This window comes from Alternaria dauci, chromosome 10 (genome assembly GCF_042100115.1).
Source record: "Alternaria dauci strain A2016 chromosome 10, whole genome shotgun sequence".
NCBI classification, from domain to species: domain Eukaryota; kingdom Fungi; phylum Ascomycota; class Dothideomycetes; order Pleosporales; family Pleosporaceae; genus Alternaria; species Alternaria dauci.
The window spans coordinates 1,825,276-1,841,992 of NC_091281.1; the positions used below are offsets into that span (position 1 = coordinate 1,825,276).

The following is a 16,717-nucleotide window of genomic DNA, read 5'->3' on the forward strand; positions in this document are numbered from 1 at the left end:
CACTTGTTTGCTCTAGCTTTTTTCTAGATTGCGTGTTAAACTAGATACTATGGAGAAGAAGGGATGAAAGAGTTGGTTAGCTGCGTAGTTGTTGTGGCGCAGTGCGTAATGTCATGGATCGTCAACGTGTGGATGCCGAAGATTGCCGTGGATGTAGTTCATTATGTTTGCGCTGTGTCTCATTGATGAGTATCTTGGATCACAGTCAGAGTATGGGTTGCAAAATGTCTTGGTATACATTAATGCAACGGCGAGACTTTGATGGGTTGAGAGACGGATTTCTTCTTTACGTTTGACAAGGGAGATATTCTCAATAGCGTCATCTTCATTACAACGAAATATCCTTCCCATTTATTACACTCCTAACCATTACCTACGCGTCAATGACTCTACCACTCGAGCTTGTCAGTCTGACATTTCAGATCGCACACGAAAGCCTCATCTTCATGTACTTCCGTTGCCGAATCTGGCAGAACCTGCCGAGCAGGCCATATCTCTCGACCCAGTCGCCTTTCACGCTTATGATGCTGTCGAACAAGGTTGCGCACAGTTTTCTGGACAAACACCGGCCCCTTCTCCATTCTTGCATGCATCTCGCCACTGACGTAGACACCCGCAGCATAGTTCTTCTGCGTGTTGATGCAAAGCCACTTGTCTTCGTTCAACACCCGCTTGTACATGGAGTCGATGGCTTCGAATTCTGCGTCGGAGGCGTCCTTGTGTCGGTAAACTTCGTACTCCATGGAGCAATGAGTGGCTGACGTGGGCACGCATCTCATCATGTAGAAGAAGAAAGGTCTACTCTTGGTCAGCCAACTGTAATATAGCTCCTGATCTGTCCGTCTGTCACTTACGTAACCGTCATACAGGCATTTGGAAAATAATATGTGCTGCGAACTCTCTGTCCCTCGTCCATGGCAATATTCTCCGCGTTGGTGAAGTGCTGAATGTGCCCTCCTTGGGTGTTGACCGCGTATAGCTTCAGGTCGGTGATGCCAGCCACATCCGGGTGAGCTGTCGGACAATGATAGCACTCATTGTAGTTATCAGCTAACGCCTTCCAGTTGTAATCGCCGCCCATCTCCCACGTATGGTCAAATCGGTAATCGTCAAAGTTAAATACGTCCATTCGAGGCTGCATGTCAACTCCCTCAAAGTCATCTTCCCATGCCACCTCTTTTTCCACATCCATATTTACCCATATGAATCCCTTATGGTCAATGTGAACCCTCAGCGGGAATAAGCCATTCTGCGTCTTGTCGAATCCCACCATCTCTTCGTAGCCAGGCGCTTTTGCTAGGTTTCCATTTAGCCCGTATGACCACCCGTGATATTTGCAGGACAAGATCTTCACTCGCCCTGCAGGTTCGGTAACGACGGGGAACGCTCGATGCCGGCAGACGTTATGGAAACCATTGATATTACCATCACGATCCCGACACAAGAAGAAGCGGAAACCTGCTTCTTCAAACTGCACGTAGTCCCCAGCAGTCGGAAACCTGTGCTTGTGTGTGACCAAAATCCATCTCTTCGAGAATATGGCCCGCCGTTCAAGCTGATAGATGGCGTCGGACGTGTACCATGACGATGGCAAACTGCGTGAGGTATTGGTGGGTCGTGGGTCGGCTTCCGAGTCCTTGTAGCCTAGGAGCTTCCAGAGATATTGACTCATCGTGGGCAGAGCGGGTACTCATCAACAGTCTTGACCTCACGGCCAAGACTACGCTGAACTCGTTGCGACATCCCATATACCCCTCGATACTGCCCAGGTGTGTTATCGGGACGTGAGGCACATTGTGAGCAAGCCGGTCACGTGGCTTTGCCGTTCCGCTCAGGTGATCGGGAGGCAAAGCCTTGGCACCAGTGTCAGGCCGTGGATTGAACCACAGAATGCTGAACACGACACTCACGCTGAAACGGCCCGGATTGATGTGCACATCAGCTTGTTTTCAGTACACGCGTGGTGATGCTTACCTAGTCTTATCTCTGTAGGTCTGTGCGCGTTCTATCGCCCGCAACGGACCTCGGCCGGGTCGCCGGCTTCCTGACGCCGCACGATGTGAAACCATTCAACGTACATTTTCTAGATGGCAGAATTCCGGCGGAGCAGCCGACACCACCCGTATAACTCTAACAAGCGCGCAAGACAGGCTTGCGAGAATTGCCGGTACGTGCGTTCGGATGGATCACTATCCCCGCAGACTTCCACAACTGACACGACTGCAAGTCGCAAGAAGTCAAAGTGCACCGGAGAAAGACCAGACTGTTCGTGTTGTTTGCGACTAGGACAGACATGTGTCTATGCTACTCAACATCGAACTCGCGAACGGTCTATCGGACCTCACGATGTCCCTCACACCGCTGGCACTAATGATGTAATGCGTGCCAACCACGTTTATCTGTACTATGCTCATGCCTTCTCAGTCTAGTCATCTCGACACAATTCAAGATCTGCTGAGAAGACTTGCTGCTACGATAGAGTGTGTTCCCTACTCCACGTTTCTCGATAAGGACTAATGATCCTAGCCTACAGCGACCAGCTAATTCAGCCCAACCTTCCACCCAACATAGTCGAGGTGATGAGCCTACGACGGCGCGAAGTTCGCAAGAGCCTGCAGTTGAACTTCCATTAACACCGCTCACTGCACAGCAATCTCCCTATTTACAGTATGGGCTTTACCGACGACTGCAATTATCACACACTGACATTCCAGTAGTATACAAGACGCACAACTACCAGACTCACTCATATCTGAGGGTGTTGCACTCTACTTTTCAGAGTTTTGCAATCAGCCATGTCCCATCCTGGCTCACTCTCGCACACTCGATACTGGGCAAGAAGACGTGTTGCCTCCAATGATTCTATATGCCATGCTCGCTCTGAGTTTACGCTCGGCCCAGCATCCATTTTTCAGGAACAGGTCCGAAAGAATAAGATGTATATCGAGACTGACAAAACTGTCGTGGAATCTCATCGCGAAGGCATACTGTGACTTCGCAATCGATGATGTATACTTTCAAGCGCTCTGTCTCCAGGTCCAGGTGGATTCAGGAGGTAAGCCCATGTACCTATTGAACCGATTTTGTTGACATGAACTAATATATTCTCGCATAGATGGGAGGCTCGAAAGGGCGCGAGCACAGGTGGCTTTGGCGTTGCGAATTGCGCAAACCCGTGATATGTTAGGACCGGAATCGCTCAGTGGTCTCGAGCTCGCCGATCGAGCTCGTCGGCAGGAGATCGTCTGGTCACTTTTCATGTTAGACAGGATGCTTCTCGGTGGAAACACAAGGAATCCCTCCACCCCTACCACATCCTTCGAGCTTCCGGTAATCCAAAGTGGGCCTTTTCACCCAGATATTCGTCCCCAACCACTTGAGCACGATATATTCCTGCAAAGTGTAGATTCTGATGCGCCTCTTCCGCCACAGAGTGTCACTTGTTTACAGATACAGACAATCAGGATTTGGGAGTGTGTCATTGACTATACTGCACAGCCCTCAACGAACGCCGATGTGCCTCTCTGGAGGCATGACTCTCCTAGAGCTGCCATCTTGACAAAGCTCTTGGATATCGAGATGAGTAAGCATGCTCTTTGATCTGTGTGAACGAAGCTAAACAGCGTTACAGGGTGCGAGACGTCAGGACACACTTTGGCGTGCATAGGGTCTCCCGCTCGAGTGCTAGATGAACCACATCTGAAAGAATATTTTGTGATATGGTTACGGTTTCAACTAACTCTGTCGGTCGTGAACTGCACCTTGTGAGTAAATCATAAGCTCTTGTTCCGCCATCTCACTAAAGTCTATACAGGAATCATCCTTTCATGATACACATCAAGACAATACGACTCAAGCAGAAGATACCTTTGACTTTCCTGCAAAAGTCTTATGAATTCTCTTTGATACACGCAAACTGGGTCGTCAGGCTGCTAAATCATATGGATGAAGCCAGATTGATGCTCCGCGATCCCTTCCTCGGTCACTTGGTCGCAATTGCAGCGTCCATACACCTGGAGCATACTAAAAGCCAGTACCCAACTGTAGCTGCGTCTGCGAAACAGAAATTCGAAAAATGCTTCGACTTTGTGAAAAGACTTTCGCGAGAATGGCCACGTATGCAAGATACTGTACGTGTTCAGCTCAGCTTCCTCACTCTAGACAAGAGAGCTAACACTTGTAAGCTTTCCCTTCTCGAGCAGCTGGAGGCGCGAATTCCTTACCGTTCGATTCTGAATTATATAGAGGAAGAGTATGATGGTGCAGCCCCACCTGAGGGAGCCAACCAGGTGCACCTTGAGGAAGAAGACTTGTTGTTGTTATGGAAACTGTTCGACTACGCATTAACGTCAACGAAGTCGAATGCAGAGTGTGCTTTTGACGAAGAGCACAACACCGCCATGCACAGCGTACCGCCACTCTTCGGTGCTCCATCTGATGTCGTCAATGGTCAGCTATCTGGCAGTCAAAGCCCAATCTCATCTGCTGGTATGTTGATTCAGACAACCGGCGCAGGACTGGAAGATATCGCGTTCCAGGCGTATGGAAACACATCTGTATCTGGCGGAACTGCTTTCAACTACTTTCCTGACGATATTGATTCATTTCATCCGCAAATAGCACAAGTACTGAGATGAAATGACATAAATCTTATCATTGTTTGTAAAGTCTACTATGAAAATCAAGTTCACGGCCTGGTACTGTACGACAAATTCAGATCCTCGCCCGAGCGCCGGTTCGTGCCGACTTCCAAATCTGACACAAAGGACCAGCCCTACCAAAGACCGGGTCAGAATCAGGAATTGCCACACTGTCGATTTCCTGACGAAGCGCATCCATAGGCTCATGTTCTTCGCAGTGGTTGTTTCGCCAGCGTGGAGCCGCCTGTACATGGTAAATAGATGCTCGAACTCAGTGCCAGATCCCGATCGAATTCTTACTTTGGGATATACCCCGATGTACCTGAAGTCGCCCTCAGATTCGAGCGATCGATGTGAAACTCCTGCTGGGATGACGATCACATCTCCGGTATGAATATTGATCTCAATGCCATCCGTAGCATCATGTTCCTTGGACCGACCGAGAGCTAAGCGCGAGCTTCCTCGAAGTATAGCTGCACGATTTGCATTAGCCTAGCTAAGATACTGTAGCTTCAATATTCGCACCATAACATTCGTGAGTATTGGGATGAAAGTGTGGTATTGTTATCTCCCCCCACTCGCCCTGGTACTTAGTCAGCGCAAGTACGGATAAAACAGTGAGAGGTCTAGTTGTCAAAGATTACAATAGAACACTTCGCATAGTTACTTTCGCCCCATGAGAAGGGCGGTATTTATCTGCCCGAGACACGCTATTCCAGAATGGATTTAGCACATGTGGTTTGACCACAGGGACTCATTGTACCGCAATTACCTAGGAATGAACGCAAGCCAGTTTGCATCAATTACTCACCCGTTTCTCCCAGTCGTTTCCCTCACAAAGACGCTTCGTGAGTTCAGAGTTCACCGGGGTAGGGAGAACGCCTCGATAGATTAGAACCGGTAAGATGTTGTTTGGGACATGTGTAGCGCTGGGAAGAGCGTATTGCTCTGGCCAAGTAACGGCCATTGTAAGTGTTTCTTTCCTGAATGGTCGCTCGTGATCTAGGTTCCATACCGGTCAAATAAACCGGCAATACTGGGACATGGCAGTTAGCGCCGGAATTGGTCCCGTGTCAGCTCCGTGTCACTTCCGCTTCCGTTCCCGATTCGATGCACGTCTTTTTAGCGTGTATTACCTAGCAAGCATGATCCAAACAGTTGTCCAACCATAAAGCGACACCGGTCTGTATCCAGCATCGAAACTGCTTACTATTCAACAAGTTGTCGATATTACCAACAAGATCCTGGAAACGAAATGCACAAAGACAGTCGGATCGTCATTGTGGGCGCAGGCGTGTTTGGCTTGTCAACAGCAGTAGAATTGGCACATAAAGGATACAGAAACATCACGGTGGTAGATCGTCATGTACCTCCAGTATGTTGTTTGCGCAGATAAGAAAATGCCGAAGCTGACTGTGAAATAGGTACCTGATGGCTCCAGCGTTGACATCTCGCGAGTGATACGATTCGACTATCGCGATCCACTCTACGCCAAACTTGCAAAAGAGGCATTTGATGTCTGGCGTGATGATCCAAGATTTCATGAGATATTTTACCATGGTCCAAATGCATTCATTGCAAGCAAAGCGTACGGGCGGACTCATCTCAACAAATGTACAGATGCCCTTGATGGTCTGAACCATCCCTGGGAACCAATGCTGGATCAGGGAGCTATCAAATCCAAGTTCCCGATTCTATACGGTGACACCGTTCACTCAAATCTTTCCGGTTACTGCAACCAAAGTTCTGGCTGGGCTGATGCTCAGAAGGCAATTACTGTTCTCCGGAATGAGTGTATCGAAAGTGGCGTGTCTTTTGTATGCGGTAAACAAGGCACTGTAACTGCTTTCCAGACAGACACAACGACCCGCAACATCGTTGCCGCACAAACCGAAAGTGGTCACGACATCCAAGGAGATTACTTCATACTGAGCGCTGGCGCTTGGTCGACAAGTCTAGCACCCATGTACAACTCAACAATATCTACGGCACAAGTCTTAGCCTTTATCAACCTGACGGATGCTGAAATGGAAGCGTACAAAGACCTGCCACTATACATAGACTACGATTCCGGCTGGTTCTGCTTCCCGCCCCACCCCGAAGCCCGGGTTCTGAAAGTTGCCGTACACGGCTGGGGCTACACTCGAACGACGGAGCAGAATGGTATCTCCCTACCTCCAACAACCACACGAAGCAAACGTACCAATTTCGCGCCAGCAGACGGCGTGGAGCGTTTACGTGCAGGCCTTGAAACTATCCTCCCATCCCTTGCACAGCGACAGTTTGATCGTGTCGCGGTATGCTGGTACAACGACACACCCTCTGGGGAATTCATCATCGACTACCACCCCGACCACCCGAATCTGTTTTTGGCAACTGCCGGTAGCGGCCAGTAAGTACCCGGTTCCTCTCGCATAAGTCCATACTGGATTTTGTACTGACTATATCCTCCCATAGTGCATTCAAGTTCCTTCCCGTGCTGGGCAAGTACGTAGCGCAGGGTTTTGAGCGCACATTGCCCTCAGATTTGCAACAAAAATGGCGATTCAGGATGGAATACAAGGATCGTGAGGACACTTTCCATGGCGATGGAAGCCGTGGAGGACCAGCACGGCGTGAGTTTACGCCGCAGGAGAAGGCGCTACTGTGAGTGTGGGTAGAGGGGTTGGTCAGTTCGTGTAGATATGCACAGTTCTGGAAATTGAGAAGATCGATTTCAGTGTATATCCCTTCTCTATATTCCAAGTTCCGAGATGAAGTGTATGATCTTCGAGCATGGCGCGAGAGCCAGAGGCTTTCATACCACATGTGTTAAAAAATGAACAGAGCCCAAATCATGGCCGTTAACCTTCTCCACTATATCACTTCATAGCATTTCATCTACATTCACAAGGACTGGATTGGAGAGCTTTATGACAAAGCTGTATAGCTAACTCTTTCTGACCCTCTCCTAAGCGAGAGAAGGCATCTGTAGTAGCGGCCCATGCTCTAGATAGTGGCTGTGATCACCCCCTGCCTTCTCAACAGCAGACTCGCCTTTGCCCCAAATCCCATATCGTCTGCCACGATAGGTCCAATTCCAGTCTTCCCAGCGATCCTGCTCCAGTACTTCGCGGTAATGAAGACTACTTCCAGGCCACACCGCTGTTATCTTGCCTCCTTTTCCGCGTTTGTCTGGAAATTGAGTTAGTACAAGACCTGGTATTCTCTTCACTAAAGGGTGGAGAAGGACAAGGTAGACTTACACCAACTTGTGCAATTCCCAGTCCAAACAGCTCCCTTCATGAATTCCTCAACCTGCAGGTTAAAGTCTTCCTGTGCGCCTTGGTCCGGCATAAATGTAGCGACGCCAAAACTATCCACGCGCTTGAGAAGCCGTACGATGAAATCCGCCATAGCTTCGAGACTACCTGCGCAGCTATGAGCATGGAAAAAACAGCGGTGAGACAAAAGACAAAGCTCCTTACGTACCTATCAAACTGCCGTTCGCAACCGGGCAGTTAGGACCAAGCATAGATACGTAGTTCGGAAACTCCGCACACCCAAGCCCCATGTACGATATAGGCTCGTCTTTCCATAGATCTCTAAGATCGACTCCATTGCGTCCCAATAGCGGGAACCGTGGGCGAAACGATGTGTCGAATCCTGTGGCCGCGATAATGATATCCGATGTCTCGATGCCGTCCTGCGTCGCGAGACCTTCTGGCTGACACTTCAGAATCGGACTGAACACGCACGTGGCATTCGGTTCTTGTAGCGCTCGTAGAAACGGCTCTCCGGGACTAATTCTACGGCAACCGAGCTCGTAGTTAGGAATGAGATTCTTGCGCAGCGACGGATCAGCGATATGTTTTCTCATCCACGATTCCATCTCTTCGCGCTTCTGCGTCTGTGTTTTCGAGTCCCGGTAGAATACAGGGAAGAGCTTGTTGTAATAGCTTTCGAGGCTCTTGCATCTTTGGAGGTAGTCTGCAGAGTTGTCGTTGACACCCTCGAAGCTGTCGGGCAGAGTTGTGATCCAGGATGGCGTCCGGATGTAGACTGTGAGCCGTTTGACGAGCGGTTGGATCTGGGGTATGACTTGTACGGCGCTTGCTCCTGCTCCTATCACACTCACGTTTTTCTCCTTTAGATTGACTGAACGATCCCAGTCTGCAGTGTGTATTAGACGGCCTTTATAGCTGCTCAGACCAGGTATGTCAGGATACTGGTAATGGTTCAGGATTCCGGCTGCATTGATCAGGATATCCGCTTTCCTGCCCGTGCTGACAGCACCATTGCATTCGGTGTCAACTAGCCATTTGCTTTCCTGCTCAGACCAGGCGGATCGTATCACTGCTGTCTTGAACTCTATGTAATGCGCCAAGTCAAAGTGATCCACAACATGCGATAGGTAACTTTGGATCTCTCCAGATGATGCGAATCTATGCTTGTCAGTCTGTATCACTTGAAAGCCCAATGTAACGACACTGGAAGTGACCAAGTACGTACAGTTTAGACCAGTCCTTCGTCGGCGCAAAAGAGTATTGGTATATGTCACTTGGTACATCGCACGCGCAACCTGGGAGAATCAGTCATCTTCCACGGAACATGGTATCGGTCTTGCGCCTGCCTGGGTATGTATTTTCCAACCATGTCCCTCCAACAGCCTGGTTCTTCTCCACGATCTGGAATGTATAGGCGTGCGATAGATACAACTTGAAGTGATGTGCTATTAAAAAACATGTTATTTCCTGCACTGCTTGCTTTAGTGGTAACACACACCAAGTAGAATACCAGAGACGCTATTCTGGTTAGCAACGATGGTGTGAAGGTTCCGATAACTGACCCAGCACCGATGATTATAATGTGGCGTTTCTCTTTCATGTTTCTTTCAAGGATCTTTGTCATGATAGTTTTGCGCAAGGCTCCCAACGTGTTGACAAGGTAGATAGTATGTCGCGATTGGAAATGTCTAGCACTATTCACCAATCCCTGATCTGATGAAGCAACCCCTCAACTTCCATGATCTCGGTGCTCACTTCGAGCGGCAACAGTCATGAACGGACCGTGTCGTACGGACCGTGTCTGTCATCCGGATCACTCTCTAATGATGCCGTAGACGGGCCGACATCCGCGCAGTCCGGTCACGTGTTCCTTGGCACGATAACGCTCATGATATCTCTACCGGTTGTAGGACCTGTGATAAGCGAGATTTTAGTACCTTCCAACACTGAGGCCATTGAGCTGCGTGTAGGGGTGAAACTGCAATCGCCAATGACTGTGTGGGCCCCGGTGCCTTCGCGTTACGGTTGAAGGGACTTCACCATACCTTTTCGCGATTGGAGAGTACGAGAATGATCCGTTTAGCCCACGCGACTCGATTTATCCAACTACCTTCTCAATGAGATCCATGTTGGTGGAGTCATGGCTGGTTTAGTGCTTAGGTAACTGTGGTGAGCGTGCGAAAAACTCGAATATGCGCAACACGCGCACAGACACGGTATTGGAGGCCCGAGCTTCGCGTGATCGAAACGGGCATAGTCCTGCGCGTATCAGAGACGCGCCATTTCTCGAGTGTTTCCACGAGTGTGTAGAGCTGCCTTTGAGTCTTCTAGTGAAGGTTCTATATGGCAGTGATGACGCGCCATTCGGAGATAATATATTGCATTTCCGGTCTGTATCAACGGCAAACACGTGATCCGCTATGGTCGTAAGAACGGTGTTGTGCGTTGCAGAAAAGCCATCAATTGCGAAAGCAATTGTAAACCACTTAGGAGGTCAAGTGACTACTGTGAGTACAGACTTGCGCAATCCGCCAATGGAACTAATGGCGGTGCAGCATAACATCCAAGGCAATCTATATGTAAAGAACTACGAATTCAACTACACCTTTCCGCAATGGAGTCATTGCAGTGTCACGATGACCTCGTTGCTAGGTCACCTCCTCAGCCACGAGTTTGAGACCCGATACAAGAGCTAGACTTCATGCGACCCGTCTGCGCCTTTCGACGCTCGCATCGAGGTTTCCGTTAGTGACAACGGAAAGCCTGTCGCGGAAAACATCAAGCGACAGGCTCGCCGGGCCGCCGTGCTCTACATCTGGACTGACTGCGACCGCGAAGGCGAGCACATAGGCACCGAGATCCGGTCACTTTAGCTGGGCTCGTAAACACCTTTTTGACAGAATGACAGCTGTTATTCTCTATGAATGGTGTCTTACTTTGCAGACTGCTAGGGTCTGAAAGGTTAAGTCTAAACTAACGAGCAAATGGAAACCTTTACTGTTGACTACTCTAGAGCTTTAAAAGTGCGGTAGCACATTCCTTGGAATGGACAGTTAAAAGGTTCTACAGACTGTAGAAAAGCTATATTAAAAGTGTTGGATTAGCTATCCTAGAACTGAGACAGATTATTTTGATAAAGGAATGAACCTTCGCGGCCTCGTCTAAAAGCAGGTGCAGGGCGGCCTCTAGGCTGGTTATGCAGTGGCGCTGGTTGAAGGAGGCTTTTCGTGGCCCTGTAACGGACACAATAATGATAAGGCCTACCCGCCTATCTATCTGATTAATTTCGTTAATCTCACTACACTTTCACACGAAGAACAGCGTGTCTATAACTTTGTTGTCTGGCGTTTCCTAGCATGCTGCAGCAAAGATGCCTAGGGGTTAAAGACTGACATTGGCATTCGCTATAGACTGGAAATATTCAATGCAACTGGCCTCGTAATTTTGGAGCGTAACTACCTCGACGTCTACGTATACGATTGGTGGGGCAGCCAAGAGCTTCCCCTATTTATTGAAGGCGAGGTCTTCGAGCCGACCGAAGCTATGCTTAATGAAGGCAAGATGTCACCACCTAGGTATCTGACTGAACTGGACCTGCTTGCACTGATGGACGCGAATGGCATCGGCACTGATGCCACAATGGCCGACCATATTGTCACCATTATAAATCGTCAATATGTCGAAGCCAAGGCTCAGTCAAGACAGGCGCGGCATGAGAATTACGAAGAAGGGTCCGAGGAGATGTCAGCCCAAACGAGAGTCGGAAACAGTCGTAGAGGTAGAGCTACAGTAGCCCGTCTTGGTGCCGGCAGGAATAGCGGTGCCGGCCGCGGCGGCGCTGTAACAGGTATTCGGAAATTCATACCCACGACGCTAGGGGTGGCTTTGGTTGAAGGCCACGAGAATATGGGGTTCGAGACTGATTTGACGAAGCCTTTTTTACGCAAGGAGGTAAGATAACGCCATTAATCAATCTTCATCATGAGCTGCTACTGACAGGCAAAGATGGAGCTGAAGATGAAAGCCATATGCAATGGACAGACGACAAAGGCTCGGATCGTGAACGAAACCATTGAGCAGTATCGGAAGGTCTATGTTCGTATGAAGCAACACCCGGATGCCCTTTGTAGGGTGAGGATCAAGTCCCTCGGCGTACTTACTTCTCCGCTAATATGATAGTAGGCTGCTCGAAAGTATGTTTTTGATGAAACGAACTAAGGATTGTATACCAGCAACAGCACATTCCGCTAGATAAAGTTATTGAGTATCTTATTTCCCCCATGCACTTCCTCCCCACATCACCTTCCCTTAAGCTAGACATCAGCATATGTTGATGTGGTTAGAGATAGCACTGACGATGCGCCACGTTGTCACTCGCTGAACAGCTTCGAGGCTCGAGCAAGATATCCTGATATGAGCTTGAACAATCAGTATGGCCGGATTGGGCTTATGTGCCTATGAATCATAGCAATTTTCATTCGACCAATAGTCTCCAGCTCTACCTATAACTCTACATCTCCAGTATTCTCCTTGGCAGCTGAACCGTAAACAACAGATCAGCAAACATATTTCCGCATCATTATTCCAGGACTCACCCAACTCCGTAGACAGCGCATGTTGCAGCAGCAGAACGAGAGCGTCCAAAGCCTCCTCGACAGATTCTTTCGGCTTAGTAGACATGACCGGTTTCCAGTCATTCTTATCTTGCGGTTTGTACACCACGATGTGAGCGGTGTAGCCCACGTTCGTGAGCAGCTTTTCTGCTGCAGGATCGTTCAGACTGGCAGTAGTCATGACATCGAAGACGGAGTAGGGATCGTACTTGGTGGCGTATACGGCGATGGTGTAAGCTAGAAAGCAAGGTTAGCAGCTAGTGCGGGATGAGCCGGGGGTATGGAGAAGTGGCCGTAGCGTACTTAGAATGATATCTCTGATCCCTTTTTGCCACAGAAGTAGACGGTATTTCTCCTCGCTCTTGGTTGGTAGACTCTTTGGAGTTGATCCTGCAAGTAAACAGCGCAGACAGGTCTGGAACAGCTAAAGAGAGGAAGCCAGAAGCGCTTGCATGATGAGATTCTCGTTATCAGTTTGTCGCTTGTGTATCATCCTCAGCTACAAGCGGCAACAGCAAACGCAATCTGAGTTCCATCGTACGCTTCGTATCTCTAATGGCATTGGGAACATCACTGTAAAAAGGAGCTCGTTTGTTCTAGCCTGATCGTAAGTTCTGAATGTCTCTCCTTGATCCTTACTAACAGAATCGAGAAGATGACACATTTCGCTGCTCCCTCTTGTCGTAGCTCGCCGATAACGTGCGTTTCAGTTCGCATTGCTCTTTCCAGTTCAGATGCAGGTGAGGCGATCGGACCTGATTTTTAGCTAGTGTTGATCGGTGATACAACAGACACTTTAAATACCACGGAGAAAATGTCTGGGGTAACAAGCTAATACAAAACTGCTTGTAGTCACCCCGCCGTGCACGCGCCGTAATGTTGTTCATGATCGTATAGCCCCACATATGGCTCATTACATCTACTTCCGCGAGTAAGAGCCCTGCTTTCCTAGTATACGATCTGATCTCAGTCTCTTGCTCAACGGTTTCGTAGGTTTAGGGTGTTGCTAGATACCCTCTCAGCCTGCAGTGATCAATGTGAACCGTTTTGTGAAGATCACAGGGTGGGAAGGAATATGTACTTTCTTGGAGCTATTAAGACCTGATTTATTGAACCTCTTTGTATATTTAGCATAGTTTTTGCCTACGCCGAGGACGTCTCAGTCTGAAAGAAGTGAAGAATTTCGACCAATGAGACAGCTGACGATATGCCGGCGGCGATAACGTTCAGCCGACAGTATCGATTATTTAATAAAGATATCCAGCTACCTTTTCACCTATGGAGGCTCAAGATTGAACCCATTTTTCTTTAAAGTCGTATTGACCGACGTGGCTCTGCCAGGTTAATATATATCGATGGAAAATGTAGTTGGTGAGCGACACGTCCTCGTGGGCTGGATCCAACGAAACCATGGCCGCCCACAGTTTGGGATTGGCACCAATGATTTGTTGTCGTGTTTATCAGTTGCACCCGCAGTAAGAAAGATAGGGAGTGCGCGGGCGGTTGAAGCGGACATAACAATGCAAGGCAGCTCGTTTCCTATTCGTGCTGTGTTACGTGTTGTCGAGGCTGTCGAAAGCTTCGCCAGATTCCTGGATCCAATACCCTAATTGTGTACCAAGTGGATCAAGATCCATGCCGCCAAAATCTGTCCACGGCTGGCTGTCTAAAATAGACGGTACGGTAGTCGTATCTATGCTCCCATTCCACGTCCCATCATGGTCGCGCATTGGAGCCAGCCCTGCCAATGTATTCGGGAGTCGCTCCAGTTCCGCATCCTTCCAGCTGCTTGATGTTTGGCTAGGCGGATAGTGGCTAGGCTGTATGTGGGCTCGAAATTTGATGTGTACTGCGGCCAGCTTGTAAAGTGCCTGGAATATCTCCAGCTGCTTTGTGCATGATATGTACTCTGGGTTCTTGGAAAGTGACTCCAGAGCATTGATAAAATCGTTCAGACTTTCTAAGTCGTCGAGATTGGCGTTTTCAATGATGTTGCAGAAAATTATGTCGAAAGGTACGAACGGAAAGAGAATGAGTCCACCGTTAATCCACAGCTCGAACATCGCAGGGTCGTTTTTGTAGCTGACTAGCAACGCGACACACTGAGTGTGCTCATGGAGACTTGTACGAGCAGCGGCTATGCATTCAGTAGGAATCTTTGGTGATGGCTGGCTGAATGCGACGCGGTTAATGGCCACAAGAAGCAGATGGTCAGTTGCTCTAGTGGCGTGCTGCGCGAATTCCACTGGCATGAATTCTCCAATTGTACCACGCGTGTCTTCATGCCATTGTGCCTGGGTGTTCCAGTCAGCGATAATCAACGAGAATGAGAGGATTAAACAAACCATAGACGATTCTTTCGAAGCAATAAGACCACACCATTCTGCTGCAATGGCTTGAGCATGGGTTATCCGATGAGCTGCGGGGAGTGCGAGTGCGCTCGGACTGAAGAGGTCATCGTAAGCACGGCCATATAGTCTTGACATCTCGACGGCATGTATCAAACTTTGTCTGCTCGAATTGAGACCATGTAGTGTTGGGTACTGCTCCGGCTTTGGTATGGTAATGTGCTGGTCACGTATCGTTGAAGGACGTGCGAGCCTAAGTGCTGTGGGTCGCTCAAGGCAATACGTCGACCAGAACAGACAAAAGCGCCGATGCCGTTCTTCGGGTGAGAGTCCAGACGATACATTGTTCTGGTGCAAGCCCAGCGCTTGGCCAAGCATAACCGCTTTGTTGATGAACGTCCAACAAGCGTATATCTTGCCTTTTTGGAGACAATACAAAGACTGGTACACGAGAAATTGTACATCAGCGACATTTTGCGGGACCAAAAATGGTATACAAGGATGTCTATCTTACCGCTAAATTCATGGCTAAAACGGCATCAACTGTTGTTGGTAGCCAGAAGTTTAATGCCGACAAGACTGTCTCAAGGCTGTTTTGACACAGATCTGCTTGCTCTTTGAGATCCCCTCGAGTATCAGGATCTGCCCACATCGTGCACATGGTGAACATCCAATACAGCCCCGAGAGGGCAATGATGAGCTCGACATCGGTGATAGAGCCGGGAGAACAGACCTGAACGATGATCAGGGTAAAATCGCCGAACGATTTTGTTTCTCCCAGCCACGGGACTGTGGTAGTTCCATGATCTAAAATGTGGGTGAGCCAATAGGTCCCTGCGATAAACAAAGATCATTCAATGACGGACGTACCTTGAGCCATTCTGAGACATGCCATGACCTTGTCTATAGTTGGTAGCGGTACCTCTCTCGGAATAAGCCCAGTCAGCAGCGATCTTGCAAAAGGCGGGCCTTCATTTTGGCTGCTGCGCCGGCTTTGTGACCCTAAAGCGTTTTGCAAAGTCCGACGACATGATTGGATGTCAGCAACGGTCGACGACTGATCCCCAATATTTCGATTGTTTAGGGCTGTCTCCAGCAAGTCGGCGACCTGGAGAACGTTCACGAGCAGCGAGATATCGATACCCTCATGATCAGGAACAGATTTCTGGAATGATGGAGACGATCTCATGACCTCATGTAGATCGGAAGCCATGGCACCAGGCTTGGAGAAGGTTCGGTCTGGCCTCACTTCGAGCCGCTGAACGAGGCAAGTTAATTCGTCAAGCTTTTGGTTTATGTGCTCGATCTTGCTTTCACTAATGAATGTCAAATGCCAAACCCAATCAATGGCTTGAACCATACCATTCGTTAGTCACGTACTACAAGCTTGAGATCAGAATCCTCTGTCGCTTTTCCCGATTCTGGATTTCTGGAAACGTGCACTGCAGTGATGCTCGAAGGCATTGGGCGCATGGGTCTTGGCGACTGCACTTGATCTGGGAGCAGACTTGTCAACATCCGGCATCATCGTTTTACGTCCGTTTGCTCAAGGGGACTGACTTTGCGTCTGCGGCATCGATCACACTATTGATTCCAGTTAGCTAACCATTATCTAGAGATGTCGTTTGTGTACCCAAACTCCTGACATACAGCGACTTTCGAAACAGGACCTTCGAAGTTATGGATGGTCCCATGCTCCTCGTCGTCACCAATTCCGTCGTCCTCGGGAAGGGCCCCATCATCGCCCAATTCTACGGATTCTGAGGCCGGTTGTAGGGTCATGCTGGCAACGAAGATGGCAGACTGCACACTTGGGGTTAGTAAGGGGCGCAAGCGCGTGGTCACGGGCC

General features: G+C 49.0%; 6 protein-coding genes across 6 annotated transcripts; 2 read left to right on the top strand and 4 right to left on the bottom strand.

Moving 5' to 3' along the window:
• Positions 1 to 389: 389 nt before the first annotated feature.
• ACET3X_010003 (uncharacterized protein) lies at positions 390 to 1,192 on the bottom strand (the record flags this gene model as incomplete). The annotated part of the gene is made up of 2 exons (XM_069456181.1): positions 390 to 798; positions 855 to 1,192. 2 exons carry the CDS (start codon positions 1,190 to 1,192, stop codon positions 390 to 392), a joined length of 747 nt encoding a protein of 248 aa, XP_069302836.1.
• Positions 1,193 to 2,087: 895 nt separating this feature from the next.
• ACET3X_010004 (uncharacterized protein) lies at positions 2,088 to 4,637 on the top strand (the record flags this gene model as incomplete). Its single annotated transcript, XM_069456182.1, has 9 exons — positions 2,088 to 2,167; positions 2,228 to 2,375; positions 2,425 to 2,480; positions 2,527 to 2,667; positions 2,718 to 3,055; positions 3,116 to 3,583; positions 3,632 to 3,764; positions 3,815 to 4,130; positions 4,185 to 4,637. 9 exons carry the CDS (start codon positions 2,088 to 2,090, stop codon positions 4,635 to 4,637), a joined length of 2,133 nt encoding a protein of 710 aa, XP_069302837.1.
• A 76-nt stretch (positions 4,638 to 4,713) lies between these two features.
• ACET3X_010005 (uncharacterized protein) lies at positions 4,714 to 5,607 on the bottom strand (the record flags this gene model as incomplete). The annotated part of the gene is made up of 4 exons (XM_069456183.1): positions 4,714 to 4,884; positions 4,941 to 5,113; positions 5,166 to 5,223; positions 5,452 to 5,607. The coding sequence occupies 4 exons, from the start codon at positions 5,605 to 5,607 to the stop codon at positions 4,714 to 4,716; spliced, it is 558 nt and encodes a 185-aa protein (XP_069302838.1).
• A 244-nt stretch (positions 5,608 to 5,851) lies between these two features.
• On the top strand, positions 5,852 to 7,469 carry ACET3X_010006 (uncharacterized protein). The gene is made up of 3 exons (XM_069456184.1): positions 5,852 to 6,015; positions 6,065 to 7,032; positions 7,098 to 7,469. Exons 1-3 carry the CDS (start codon positions 5,896 to 5,898, stop codon positions 7,288 to 7,290), a joined length of 1,281 nt encoding a protein of 426 aa, XP_069302839.1. The 5' UTR covers positions 5,852 to 5,895; the 3' UTR covers positions 7,291 to 7,469.
• Positions 7,470 to 7,590: 121 nt separating this feature from the next.
• ACET3X_010007 (uncharacterized protein) lies at positions 7,591 to 9,530 on the bottom strand (the record flags this gene model as incomplete). The annotated part of the gene is made up of 6 exons (XM_069456185.1): positions 7,591 to 7,814; positions 7,886 to 8,050; positions 8,112 to 9,064; positions 9,132 to 9,201; positions 9,405 to 9,424; positions 9,469 to 9,530. 6 exons carry the CDS (start codon positions 9,528 to 9,530, stop codon positions 7,591 to 7,593), a joined length of 1,494 nt encoding a protein of 497 aa, XP_069302840.1.
• A 4,542-nt stretch (positions 9,531 to 14,072) lies between these two features.
• Positions 14,073 to 16,649, bottom strand: ACET3X_010008 (uncharacterized protein; the record flags this gene model as incomplete). The annotated part of the gene is made up of 7 exons (XM_069456186.1): positions 14,073 to 14,813; positions 14,865 to 15,308; positions 15,382 to 15,674; positions 15,738 to 16,183; positions 16,248 to 16,363; positions 16,428 to 16,451; positions 16,518 to 16,649. 7 exons carry the CDS (start codon positions 16,647 to 16,649, stop codon positions 14,073 to 14,075), a joined length of 2,196 nt encoding a protein of 731 aa, XP_069302841.1.
• Positions 16,650 to 16,717: the final 68 nt, after the last annotated feature.